At 33.8% G+C, this 15,279-nt stretch overlaps 1 protein-coding gene across 17 annotated transcripts in view; it reads left to right on the top strand.

The window, feature by feature from the left end:
• LOC123531196 (uncharacterized) overlaps window positions 1–15,279 on the top strand; it is a 212,904-nt gene that overhangs the window by 44,979 nt on the left and 152,646 nt on the right. For all 17 annotated transcript variants that reach the window (XM_053518559.1, XM_053518550.1, XM_053518556.1 and 14 more), the window contains one exon: window positions 499–5,784. In XM_053518559.1, the coding sequence (XP_053374534.1) occupies window positions 499–5,784 (5,286 nt within the window). The remainder of the gene's footprint in view (window positions 1–498; window positions 5,785–15,279) is intronic.

Raw genomic sequence — 15,279 nt, 5'->3', positions numbered from 1 at the left:
TGTCAGAATCTTCAATTAGCAAAGAAGAATTTTTCTCTAAAATAACATACATGTATTGGTAAAAATGTAACCTGTAGTAAAACATCTTAGAATAAATAATTGCTTGTTATGCTTGTGTAGGTGACACACCACGAGGTCAAGAGAGCATTCCCGTGTTTTTGAAAAAGCTCCTTTTTTCAGACAAATGCGAAGGGAGTTGTTGCGTTCCGCCATTTTTCAGTTTTCTTGAATAAACAATGCTTCAGATTGAGGATTTACTCTTTAATTGAAGATCTTTAAGTTAATGAAATCCTTTGCACACCAGTGTCAGTTAAAGTATGAAATCTCTATCAGTCATAGCAAAATGCTTGCAATAGATTATCCAGTAATGTAAAGAACAGCAGATGTCTTCTTTTACTTCTGCATTAGTGCAACTTTCAAAAATACATTAGAAATGAGATGTTTTCATTTTACATATAGCACTCAAAAGTCAAGAACAGAATGTGTTTTCTATTTCAGGAACTTGCTTTAGAGAGGGATGCTTTGCTGGAGAAGATAAAAGTAACTCAATCTGAACAGGAGATACTCTGTCAGCAACTGGTAGGCATTATGGGAGAGCATAGCACTATGGGTAATGACAAGCAACAAAAATACCAACAGACTCCATCTTGGTTAGACTGGGATCTACATCCTGATTTTTCTTTTGGCAGCATGAGGTCCAGTCTAGATACCAAAAGTTTGAGTGGCAGTTTAGATACCTCTTCCTTTTGCTCAAACTCAGACTGCTTAAATGTGAGAATGAAGTATGAACATTTAATTGATAAAATTCAACAGTTCTTGAAAGTAAGGTCATCACACGTGCAAATAGATGGAACAGAACCAGTAAAAACAAGAGCTGTTGATGATGGAGATGTTGAAGACAGTGATACTCAAGCTGAAGGTGGTGATAGATTTGAAGAAAATGATGAACCTGAAAGTCAAATGCTTCATAGAATTACTTCAATAGATCTTGAAACTTTTGTAAGGATTCCAAAAACTGCTGAGAAAAAGTCTGTTGACCAGTTTGTATATGAAGCTGATGACCCAAGTAGTACAGTAGAATTGAATAGAGATATAATAGACAGACTAGTTAAAGACTCCAATGATTCTAAAATGGAACAATTTAATATCGAAGGGCGTTTTTCAGAAAATGAAGAATCTGATGATGAGAATGAAGGTGACATGTTGGATAATACAGAAATATTGCACAAGGTTAACCAGGGTAGAAGTAGTGTTTCTTTTGTTGAAGATGATGGGCACTTCTATCAAGAAGACTCTTTTCAGTTAATGAGAAAAAAGAGACACTTTTCAGATTCTGATATCAAAGGGGATGAAAATAATAGTAAAATTCAAACATCTCAGAGTGAAAATAATGAAGGACATTTTGTTTTTGAAAGACTTGACTCCCAGGTAGAAAAGCATAAAACAGGAAAGGATGATGTATATGCTGCTGAATCAGTTGATGATGATGATGATGATGATGTTGATGATGATGGAGTATTCAAAGAACTAGAAGAAAATAATATTACTAAACTGATATCAGCTCCTGTTGTAAGTACAGGAATTCAGTCTGCTAAGGAACTTAAAATGAAAGTTGATCAATTCATAAATGAAAATAATGATGACAAGCCACCAGGTTCACAGGAAGTTGTAATAAGTGCAAGAAGTGAACCACGAACAGGAGAAGAAACTGGTGACTTTTTTGAGGAAAAAATAGTGAAGTCAGTGGTGCTAAGTCAGAGTGCAGTGAGAAATAAAGACGCAACAGCAAAATCTGAAACTTCTAGACAAGATTTGAAAAATATTGAACAAAACCTTGAAAATGACTTATCTTCTGTAAAACAAGAGTACAGACATGGCCAGCAGAGTTATGAAAATACTGTGTTTGACATATTGAATTCAATTTGTCCCGGTACAGATCCTGGAAGAAGGCCTGGTACTAGTGCTGTTACTGAAGATACATTTCATCCCGTGAAGAGAGAACAAGAAAATACTGTAGATGAATTTAGTGAATCTTCAAGCAGTGTGGAAACAGATATGCAAAGTTTAAAGGCAGAATTAAGCAATATGAAGCTAGAGTTGATATCATTAACAAAGGAGAACAGTCAGCTAAAAGATGCCATAAAGGTGAAAGAGTTGGGTAACAAAAAAGATGTTGAGGTTTTGGTAGAACAAATATCAGAATTAGAAGAGATAAATAGGCAACAAGTTTCAGATATGTTACAGGCTGGTAGAGAATTTGAAAGTCAAAAACTTGATGCAGAACAGTTCAAAAATTTAGAACAGGCTAATAAGGATTTATCTGTTGAATTGGATAAATGCAGAGAACTAGTAACATGCCTCGAGTTGGATTTAAAGCAAAACTCTAATGATAGTCAGGAACTGGAGACACTGAAAAATGAATTAGGAGAAGAAAGAAGTGAAAAAATGATTTTGAAAACACAGTACATTCAAATGGAGAAGATGAAGAATGAATCTGAACAGAAATATTTTGAAGTTTCATCCCATAATGACAAACTTATATCAGACTTTCGGATGCTTGATAGCTCAGTAAAAACACTTGAAACAGACATGTTACTTTTAGAAGAAGAAAAATCAAAACTTGTAAATGAAAATGATTCTCTGAAATTCATGAATGAAAATAATTCGAAATTACTTCAAAAACATGAAGAGCTAAAGATGAATGTTACTCAGCTACAGAATGAAAAAGAATATTTGGATGCAGAACTGAAAAAGAAAACTACCGTGTTTCAAGTGGAAAAAGATGAACTTGAAAAGACCTTGATAGCTCAATCTGACATGAATGATAGATTGGAGAAGAGTGTGAAGGTGATGGACATAGATAATAAGAAGTTGAAGGAACATCTTGAGACAGTAATAAAAGAAAATGAAACACTTAAAGAAAAGATGGAAATAGAAGTAAATGAAAACATGAGCTTAAAGAAAGAACTTGAAAAAGAAATATCTATGAAAATGGAGATAAAAGTAAAAGAAGAGGAATTGAATTCAGAATTGTTTGCTTTAAAACATGAGTTAGATATTAAGTATACAGGTTTGATCTCTGAAAATGAAAAGCTGAAAGTAACTGCAGATGAAGCTTCTGCAAATATTAATGTTTTGAAGGAGGAGAAAGAGGAATTGAACAATACCATTCAAAACATAAAGATTAAGGAAAACGAAAAGGAAATGCTACTACAAGATAAAGACATAATTATTGCAGAATTAAATCAGTCAAAACAAAGTCTCATTGAACAAGTTGAGAAGTTAAAAGTAAATACAGAGGCTTTACAGGCAAATTGTAATGAAATGACAGAAAAAGTAATTGAGCTAGAAAAAGAAAATGATGTTCTGCATAGTTGCGAGGTGGAGTCAAGTGCTCTGAAGAAAATAAATGAAGATTTGAGAAATGAATTGATTAAAATAACTGAAAGAAGTGAAGAAAATGAATGGGCTATTCGTGAATTGACTGAACAGGTTGAGAATCAGAAGAAGCCTGAAATGACTGAAAGGTCAACAGAAGTGGATAATATGGAAGAAATTGCCGAAAACAAAAGCAAAACATTGTCAACAGAGAAAGGTGCCTTCTCATTTTCACAACAGAATGGTAGCAATATTTGTCTTGTTGAAAGTTTTACAAACACAGATTCATGTTCAGGTAATGAAATAGAAGAAGTAACTGCATTGAAAGAAGAAGTAGGAGCTCTTACAAGTGAAAACAGTACATTAAAACAAAAAATGAAAGAAATGTCCATTAGTGATAACTTTAAAGAGGAATTAGAGTCTTTGAAGTTAGAAAATGAAACACTAAAGCGTAGTCTTGAATTTGCTATGGTCAAAGATGATAGTGATACTGACTTACAAATATTTGAGGATATGAAGGATGCTATAAAAACAATGCAGGCTGAAAAGTCTTCAGTTGAGCAACATGAAAAAGAGATGTCAGATAACATGGAACAAGAAAATAAAAGATTAAGAGATGAAGTTGAGGAATTGTATGTAGAAAATGATGAGTTGAAGAAAAAACTAAAAAGTCAGGAAGAGTCTGCAAGAAAAGAGAATGGAGAGATTTTGAAAATGTACAGTGATTTGAGGAATGAAGTGGAAATTTTGGTTATATCAAAGCATGATTTAGAAATAGAATTGCATGCACTTAAAGATTTACTAGAGCATGATTCTTATTCAACTCGTGAAAAAACAGAACATGATACTAGTAGGGAGCTCACTCTTGAAGATCTGGAAGAAATGGAAGAACTTAAAACTAGTATAGAAAAGTTGAAGTCTGATTTGAAAGAAAAGGACATATATGTGAAGAAATTGGAGGAACATTTCCTGAATTTGGATGGTAATATGCCAGATTTAACTTCAACCCCAAAGCCATCATCGAGTAGAGGAATGCCTTTAATTTCAAAGTCTTTCATGAAAAGGGGACATTATTGGTCATCTGGCTCAAGTAGACGAGCTTACAGTCATGATATTCCTACTGTTAATGTTGAAAAGGAATTTAATGAAAACAGTATCAAACCTGATCTCGAAAGATCTCAAACTTTAGACACATCCTTACATGTTGGTGATCTTGATAGAAGTAAAAATTCAGAAAGGAATTTTAATGAGGGACTTAGAACTAAGGAGAAATTAACAAGCTCTACGCTTACAGATTCACTAGACAGGTCATCGTACTTAGGAAGTGTTGGTGGGTCAGAAAGAATCAGATCTGGATTGAAAGCTGAAGAAGATGGGCATTTAGCTTTAGAACTGAAGCAGTTTGAACTCGTGGCTGAAATAACTAAACTGAGGAGGGACTTTCGAGAAACGAAATCATTGTATTCTAAAGAAACAGCATTACTGACTGAAGCCTTAGAAAAGGAAAAACTGGCAAATGAGCTCAGGGGCATGTCAGAATTAACTTTAGAACACAGTGTTGGATCAAATTTGTCACATGATGTTTTAAAATTGAGGAAAGAAGTAGCAAGATTAAGGGAACAAAATAAACTGTTACATTTGGACTGTGATAGGTGGATAGAAAGGTTGAAAGAACAGGAGCAAATTGTTGCAGACTTGAAAGAAAGGATTAATCAGAACACCAGTGGTTATGGTGAAATTGAAGAAGTATTTGGTAGGCAGTTGGCTTTGTTACAAAAACAAAGAGAAGAACTAATTGACAAATTAAAGGACAGGGAAAAAGAGAATATTTCACTTTCTGAAACTTTAGGTGAAAAAGGTATACTGGAAGAGACTCTGAGGAAAGAGAAAGATGTTCTTGTAGCAAAGCTTAAAGAAAAAGAAAAAATTGAGGAAGAGTTGTGTGAAAAGAAAATGTTACTAGAGAAACAAACAGCAAAACAAAAAGAATTGGAGGATGTTGTTTACCAAAAAGATTTAAATGAAATAGAACTAATGAAACAGAAGAGGATTCTTGAGGAAGATTTAAGAGAAATCGAGTCCAGATTCAGAGACAAGGAAGAAAATTTAGATTTTGAGAAGAATAAACTTCTTAATGAATTGAGAGAGAAAAGAACTAAATCGATTAGGTCAAGATTTTCAGAGAGTGATGATGAAGTGTCATCTGTTTGTTCAGAAAGTGCAGCATTCTCAGATAGAAATATAGGACGTCTTGAAGTTATGTTAGAGGAGGTGGAAAAACAACATTCAGTTGCGGTAAATGTGTTACGGGACCAGCTACGTGTGAAATATAACAGAAGAGAGAAGGAACTGAGGAAAGAACATTTAGTTGGTTTAGAACGTCTGAAACAAGACTCCCGAAAACAGGTGAAATAATGCAAAATATGTAAACCAGTACAGCTCTCACACAGTATTATGCTATGGCAGAAGGACATAATCACACTTAATATATAATAAACAGAGCATACACATAAACCACTCACTTATGAAATGGAGGAGGCCTTGTTTCTTACTCTCCATAACACCATTCTTAAATTAAATATGCATATTATAGCTATGCTGTGTACTCTGCAAATGTCACTAACATTTAAGTTGCCAAAATCTTTATGCAGTATAGACATTGGGTGTTTGAAGTTTAGAATTGAATCAGTTATCTGATTTTGATGTACATCAGTTTTGCAAAAATTAAACAGTTTTTACTTTTAAAAAAATGGTGTCAAAAAGCTTCAAATACCCATACATTATAAAACAGTATACAGTTATTGCCTTATAGTGAGGCTGATATGAGGATTTGTCAACCTGAGGGAAGGGACGCAGCCAAGTGTTGATACCACTTTTCCCAGGTCTACAGATCCCCATAAAGACAACCTAAGAGACATAAAATGTTTTATTATTAAATCTTACTACTCAAAGGATATTTGCAAATCATTTTCAAATCCAGTATTTTCCACAGTAGTTATTGCCATCTCTGCTGAGTTATACCCTAGCAGATTTGCGTTAGAATTTTTGCAGTCATTCATGTTTTCGGCTCTGCCTACGGGTCAGGACATTGTTTGATTGCTAATCTTGTGTCTGCATTTGGACTAAATTGAATTGAAATGAGTACAAATAAAGATTTAATAATAATCGTACATTTTATTGCCTTAGGCTTAGTGCTGTAGCAGAATTGTTACTGGTACAAAGTTACACCTTGATGGTATTGTAGGAAATAAAAGCTAAAAAATGGGCTGTTTAATTTATTGATGATGTTTTTATTGCTATATATCAAAATTTAGTTTTCTTTATACTGATATCAGACATACGAACACATAATACACAAGTGCATGAGGAAAATTTAATTATTTTACAATTTTCGTTGTTGTTTTTGAACATTTCCCAATAAAGTGATCTAGTATTTTAATTCTGTAGCTAGATATAATAAGAACAGCCCATTTTTAGCTCATCTGATTTTTTGAAAAAAAATGATGAGTTATTGTCATCACTTGAGCGGTTGTCGGCGTCGGCGTCGGTGTCGGCGTCGGCGTCTGCGTCGGCGTTGCCTGGTTAAGTTGTATGTTTAGGTCACCTTTTCTCCTAAACTATCAAAGCTATTGCTTTGAAACTTGGAATACTTGTTCACCATCATAAGCTGACCCTGTATAGCAAGAAACATAACTCCATCTTGCTTTTTGCAAGATTTATGGCCCCTTTTGTACTTAGAAAATATCAGATTTCTTGGTTAAGTTTTATGTTTAGGTCAACTTTTCTCCTAAACTATCAAAGCTATTGCTTTGAAACTTGGAATACTTGTTCACCATCATAAGCAGACCCTGTACATCAAGAAACATAACTCCATCTTGCTTTTTGCAAGATTTATTGCCCCTTTTGGACTTAGAAAATCAGTATTCTTGGTTAAGTTTTATGTTTAGGTCAGCTTTTATCCTAAACTATCAAAGCTATTGCTTTAAAACTTGCAACACTTGTTCACCATCATAAGTTGACCCTGTACAGCAAGAAACATAACTCCATCCTGCTTTTTGCAAGATTTATGGCCCCTTTTGGACTTAGAAAATATCAGATTTCTTGGTTAAGTTTTATGTTTAGGTCAACTTTTTCTCTTAAACTATAAAAGCTATTGCTTTGAAACTTGCAACACTTGTTGACCATCATAAGTTGACCCTGTACAGCAAGCAACATAACTACATCCTGCTTTTTGCAATAATTATTGCCCTTTTTGGACTTAGAAAATAATTTTCTTGGTTGAGTATTATGTTTAAGTCAACTTTTCTCATAAACTATCAAAGCTATTGCTTTAAAACTTGCAACAGTTTTTCACCATCATAAGTGGACACTGAACATCAAGAAACATAACTCTAACCTGCTTTTTGCAAGAATGATGGCCCTTTTTAGACTTAGAAAATCATGGGTAGGACAATATTTCTATTACACAAAAAAAATCAGATGAGCGTCAGCACCCGCAAGGCGGTGCTCTTGTTCTCATTATAATATTTGTATTAATTATGGATAGTGATAAGTGTTTCTGTAACAGCAAATTGCAATACACTTACTATAATTGACAAACATGTTGCTATATACTGTGAAATCTTTAAATTTCATTGCTGTCAAATTTTATGTTTTTGACCAAAACTGCTATTTCATAGGAACAAAATTTCATGTATATCAAAACAAAGAAAACAATATACATTTAAGTACATTGTATTTCTTTTGTGCGGATTGACATAAACCAGAAATCCTCGAAAAGTAGTCCCCTTTGAATGTTAATGATTTCACAGTAAATTTTGAATGTAGAGTTTGCAGAATGACCTATCATGTTGGACTTAATGCGTGTTTTCCTTGAAAAATGTCTCACACAAAGCAGTTTTGATAAAGCACAGATCTCAAACACTGGAACAATCAAGTCAGTCTGCACAACATGTTCTGTGATTTTTAGCGCGACTATTCAACGAATAGTCTGAGCTGTTCTACTCACCCTGGCATCAGCGTCAGCATCACACCTTGGTTAAAGTTTTGCATGTTAGATTGTATAGCTATCATTTAAAAGAATATATCTTTGAAACTTATTTTTCCTTTTTTCTAGGTCAGTTACCAACCTCAGTGGGTCAAGTCCAATAGCTCTGACATGTATTTTAGCCAAATTATCTCCAAAACTGATGCAGATATTTATTTGAAACTTCACACGACTTGTGTCTTCGGGGTTATAAATATAGGCGATAGCGTCCAGTCCCATTACTCTGACATGTATTTTGGCCAAATTATGCCCCCTTTTGGACTTAAAATATCCTGGTTAAAGTTTCTGTGCAAGCTACTATCTCCAGAACTAATGCAAACAATGAACTGAAGCTTCGCACGTTTTTTCAGGTTTATAAAACTAGGTCATAGCATCAAGTCCCATAACTCTGACATGTATTTTGCAGAATTATGTCCACTTTTGAACTTAAAAACGTCGGGTTAAAGTTTTTCATTTAAGACTAATGCTGATACTGGATTGAAACTCTATACATATTTTATCATTTACGGTAATACTCTTTGCTTCTGGGACAACAATTCAAATAGTCGAGCATTGGCTGTCTTACGGACAGCTCTTGTTTGAAAAAAAATTAAGGTTTCATATTTTCAGAATCTTTACTTTCAAATTATGACTTAATATACCATAGAAACAACAAAAAAACAGCTAAATTTTAAATCTGTCGTCAGACTTTATCTGCAAAACAATATTTCCAGATTTCCAAATATTTCTTGGTATAATTATGATTTAAAAGTTTGATGATATAATAAATATAATAATTTATATAATTTATAAGATTTGCCAAAATCTTCATCTATTCCTGTTCAAAAAATTTCTACTGAAAAGAATTTGGTACTTGGCATTTTTTGTCAGCTTCTATATGACTGCTTACAATGTATATTTCACCATACTGGTTAACAGATTGAAAATCTTGAATTTTACTATGTACTTCAGTTACTATTCATACAGGAAATTACTGGAATAATGCATATTATTATAAATCTTACTATGACTAGTGAAAAATTTGCAACAGTACCCTGTAACCGAGGTCAATAAACCAAAGCAAGCACAATAACCGGTGACTGGATTACATCATTTTTGATGTGTCATGTTGATATTTCATATAACTAAATGATTAAGATTCAGTTTATGGCTTGTTATTGTGTTTAGTTTATAATAAGTCATTAACTTACAGTGACGTGCTTTACGTTGATACTATCACAGGCACTCCGGCAAATATAGATTTACTTGTGCTAATAACCACTTCAGGCTCGCCATTGCCAATTTTTACTAAGTGTATATTAATATACCAGCTATTAATTGGAATAAGTAAAATTACATTTCATTCAGCTCAGTAACATAACCGATAATGATAAGGTTGTACATTTTCATCAGATTTATTCAGATCAAAATTAAATGAACTAGCTCAGGGGTAATATGGACCAAAAGATCAAAATCATGATAGTCTTTCTTGAAGTTGTCCTTTCATTTATATGTTGCTATAGTGTTTTTAGCAGAGTTCTTAAGTTTTCTTTTGTGATTCTTTTTCATTTTAGCTGTACAATTTGAAGAATTTATTAGTGAGTGTTGTTCTACTTGCATAATTATGCACTTCAGTGATTGTCACAGCCTGTTTAAAGTTTTGTATGCAGTTATGAACTATCAAGTTGCATCTCAGTAACAGTAATACATATTGGATTGAAGTTCACAAAATGCTTTACAGTCGTCAAACCTTCTGAAATAACCAAGTTGGATAAATAGTGGTTGAATTTAAATTCTGTCCCTCTTGGTTAAAGGCAACTAACTAAATTTTTCAAATCAGTCTAGCAAAAAATCAAGTACACAACCCTATCTTTTCTATTTGCTGAATTTTCTAGGTATATTCTAAAGTTTTGAAAAATCAGAGTTTAATCAAATTCCTCATTGTAGCAAAAATTTCTATCCAAACATGCAGAACTACTGAAACCTTAATTTGCTAACCAGTAAACAAACTTATTTTAAATCTATAAAGCTAAAATCACACTGCCCTGGATGGACTTGCAGATGAGTTCCAGATTCCCATCCCCGGATTGCTCCGGATGTGTAAGAAGAAAAAAAAGGGTTTTGCGAATTTGTTACGTTATTAATCTCTAATGCAATTGTAACAGAACCTTAATTAACCTTATTAGAACCGGAATAAAACTGTGATAGCTTGTATTTTTTTTACCATAGTGATTGTCTTCCGGACTGTTACAATCTTTTAAGATCTGTTAGATTCTTTTTAGAACTGTTACGGATTTCTTACGGATGTATTATCAGTTGCAAAATTTTGAGCATGTTCAAAACTTTCAACCCTTGCCCCCGGATGCTGCCAATTTCTGAACAGCGAATGACTTATGAACGAGTGAGGAATTCTACGGATGGTATCTGGAACTCATCCGCAAGCCCATCCGGGGCAGTATAATTCTAGCTTAAGAAAAAAGAATCTTATTCTCTTTACAGGGTGATACTCAAAGTTTATTTTTGCCGCTTAACTTCTGTGATTGAAACCTTTATAGTTTACCCTGTGAATCAAATTTTACATTGTGTTTAAAGAATGTATATTTTTATCCAAATGTAGGTTAAGAAAAAAAATGCAATATTTTTTCTTTCTAAAGTGTAGCAAAATGTATAGATTTGATATAAAGACTGCATAAAAATTGTATAATTGTGAGCTTGCTGTTATATATAGCAGGTATGCTTAAATATGTGCTTCTTAGATGATCTTGTGCTTTCTACATGTTATTTGTGATAACTCTTGTGTGATTAGTTTTAATTTAAGTTTAGTCACTACAGAATTACTTCCCTTCTTAGTGTTGCCATGAAATGGGATCACAACGTTTTTCAGTTACTGAAACAGGAACTGTTTCTTTTTTGTTACAGTTTATTTTAATTTAGTCATTTTTACTGTCTCATATATACAGAGATCTAACAAAATGTATGAAAGTTACTTAAAACTCATACATTTTGTATGTCTGATTGTTGATTTATACCATACATAAATGTGTTTTTCATTTTAGTTTCTAAGAATGATCTTGAATTATATTTTACTACTGCAAAATTGTAGTTTTACAATAAAATTTCAAAAACTAATTTGTTATTATTTGTATATCAAGGTTTATGTTTTACTCTTACACACCATTTTCATTAGTACTCGACCCTCTTTAATCTAGAAGGTATCATTAGGTAGGCTGTTCTTGTGTTATAAATAAATATAAATCCACCATAGTGTTTAAATACAAAAGAAAAAATGCAGTATTAACAGGGGATATCATATTTTAGTTCACCAATGGTATAGGTGGATGTTCAAGCAACCATTGTTGTGTTCACATTTTCAGTTCATCTGAATCACAGATTCAGGGTGATCTGTTGCTTTGTAACTTAAATCAAAGAGCTATAAAAATAAATAGATCGGCAACTTGAAAGGCATATAGAGCAAATCTTGCCAAAAAAACGTGACAACTGAATGAGATCTCGTTTACAGGAAGTGACGCTCTCCATGCGCCATTTTGTATGCGAAAGCAATTATTCATCGGTACATTAATTATCACCGTACAACCGCGCTACTTTTGATGGTAAGAAACGTGTACTTTGTGTCTTAAGACTATTTTACATTAAACTAATGTTGTTTTAGAAGCTAACATGTATTTTAAATGTAGTTTTAAAAGTACAAATTGTAACTCCATGCTCGCCGATGTTTGTTTTTACTAAGATAACGCCGATTCATGAGATCACGCAAGATTACAGCCAGTTGCCATTCTGTGTATTTTATACTTCTTTGCTTAAATTTACTTCTCTGCTACCGCTCTTGATTGCACCATTTGTCTGTATCATAACATGAACATCTCAAGCTTGTTCAAATGATTACTTTTGAATGCATTTAGGAGTAGCATAGTTAAGAACAGAAAAAAAAAAAATTTAAGAACCCTGTTTCTCATGAACTGCTTCATACATGTTAACGAAACTTAATCAGAAGCAAGTTCAGAAATCATTTTCTGATACTGTGAAATCATTTAATTTCATGGGCATGAAATTTCGTGGTTTTGGTCAAAACGGCAATTTCGTGGGGATATGAATTCGTGGATTACAACTTTTGAACATAAAGTGAATGGGAATTTTACTTGTTCGTTGGGATTAAATTTCGAGGATTGACTCAACCATGAAATCCATGAAAATTAGTCCCCCACGAATATTAATGATTTAACAGTATGATATGGACCTCTTGTTTTAACAAACTGGATATTTGATATCAACATTGAATTTCAAAGCTGAGTTGCTTTAAATCACCAGAAACACAAATATATTTGTAATTTTACATCTCTGTTCTGATTTACTTCTAAACTTTTATAAATAAAACAGTTATTACCGAATGAAATGACACATCAAATATAATATCACTTAATTAATATCACTTAATAATAGGGGTTTTTTTTACCAATTCAGATAGGTAGAATCATTGTTGACTAATGAAAAACTTGATGTTTTAAAATGTAACACGGCTTTTTAAAAGTGGTTCATGTTTAAGTTGTCTGAAGTGTTACTTTATCATGGTATTTTGTAAGAGGTATGTTAAATCTGCACTACTGTATATCAGTTTTGAAGAGGCACTATTTTTGTTCAAGGACTTGAGTATGTTTTTAATCCTGGAGATATTTACTTATTGAATAGATAAGACATGCAAGGTTACTTAGCTTACAGGTATATTTTCTGAAAATACAATATAAGGTTGATGCTACTGTGACAAGGGTGCGACTGTCATAATATGGCTGTAGTGCAGATTTACATTGGTCATCAATTGATTTATGAACCTTTAAGAACGCCTGAACACTATATACCATTGACTGTCCTTTGTTCTTCCATCCACACTTTTCTTCAAACAACTTCTTCTCTGAAATTGTTTGGTAGAACATGATGAAACATGGGGCAGATGTTTCTTGTATGGTCCTGTTCTACAGTTGATACAGTTCTGCTTTGCTGCCTATAGGAGCCGCCAGGGCTAAACATAGAAATATATTCAGACAACATCTCCACTGCTTGATCAGTTTTAAAAAAATCAGTTCTTGAGTAATTCTACCAAGATTGTTCAAATATTCCAATTCTCATGGTCACGATTAGTCTGTGTTCACACTAGGTCACTTTCCCCTTTATTAGCCCACCATCATCAGATGGTGGGCTATTCAAATCACTCTGCGTCCGTGGTTCGTCCGTCCGTCAGTCCGTCCGTCCTTCCGTCCGTTAACAATTTCTTGTTATCGCATCTCCTCAGAAACTACCGGGTGGATTTTGACCAAACTTTGTCAGAATGATGTATTGATACCCTAGTTGTGTCCCCCTGAAAATCAGACTGGTTCAACAATTTTTAGTGAGTAATGGCCCTTTGTTTATTTCTATAATTTACATAGATTTATATAGGGAAAAAATTTGAAAATCTTCTTGTCCAAAACCACAGAGCCTAGGGCTTTGATATTATGTATGAAGCATCATCTAGTGGTCCTCTACCAAGATTATTCAAATTATTTCCTTGGGGTCTAATATGGCCCCGCCCAGGGGTCACATGGTTTATATAGACTTATATAGGGAAAAACTTTGAAAAACCTCTTGTTCAAAACCACAGGGCCAAGGGCTTTGATATTTTGTATATGACATCATCTAGTGGTCTTCTACTAAGATTGTTCAAATTATCCCCCTAGGGTCAAATATAGCCCCGCCCCAGGGGTCACAGGGTTTACATAGACTTATATAGGGAAAATCTTTGAAAATCTTCTTGTCCAAAGCCTAGGGCTTTGGCGTTTGTAATGTAGCATCATCAAGTGGTTCTCTACCAAGTTTGTTCAAATTATCCCCCCAGGGTCAAATATGGCCCCGTCCTGGGGGACACATGGTGCATATAGACTTATATAGGGAAAATATTTTAAAATCTTCTTGTCAATAACCTACAACATTCAAATTTGGACCACATGTATGGTTTTGAGTGGCAAGATGAACCTTGACATGAGTTGACCTTGATTTTGACCTAGTGACCTACTTTCACATTTCTGTAGCTACAGCCTTCAAATTTGGACCACATGCATAGTTTTGTGCACTGAAAAGAACTTTGACCTTGACATTGACTTAGTGACCTACTTTCACATTTTTGAAGGTACAGGCTTCAAATTTGGACCACATGCATAGTTTCATGTTCCGAAATGGAATTTGACCTTGATTTTGACCTACTGACCTACTTTCACATTTCTCAAGCTACAGCCTTCAAATTTGGACCACATGCATAGTTTTGTGTACCGAAACAAACTTTGACCTTTACATTGACCTAGTGCCCTACTTTCACATTTTTGAAGGTACAGGCTTCAAATTTGGAACACATGCATAGTTCTGTGTTCCGAAATAAAATTTGGCCTTGATTTTGACCTAGTGACCTACTTTCACATTTCTCGAGCTACAGCCTTCAGATTTGGACCACTTGCATAGTTTTGTGTACCGAAATGAACTTTGACCTTAAGATTGACCTAGTGACCTACTTTCACATTTCTGTAGCTACAGGCTTCAAATTTAGACCACATGCATAGGATTGTGTACCGAAACAAACTTTGACCTTGACATTGACCTAGTGACCTACTTTCACATTTTTGAAAGTACAGGCTTTAAATTTGGACCACATGCATAAATTTGTGTTCTGAAGTGTAATTTGACCTTGATTTTGACCTAGTGACCTACTTTCACATTTCGTCCTTGAAATTGATCTAGTGACCTACTTTCACATTTCTCAAGCTACAGCTTTCGAATTTGGACCACATGCACAGTGTTGTGTACGGAAATGAAATTTGTCCTTGAGCTAGTCAGTA

The sequence above is a fragment of the Mercenaria mercenaria genome, chromosome 11, assembly GCF_021730395.1.
Source record: "Mercenaria mercenaria strain notata chromosome 11, MADL_Memer_1, whole genome shotgun sequence".
Taxonomy (NCBI): Eukaryota; Metazoa; Mollusca; class Bivalvia; order Venerida; family Veneridae; genus Mercenaria; species Mercenaria mercenaria.
The sequence above is the reverse complement of the archived record's forward strand: the minus strand, read 5'-3'. Positions and strand labels throughout refer to the sequence as shown.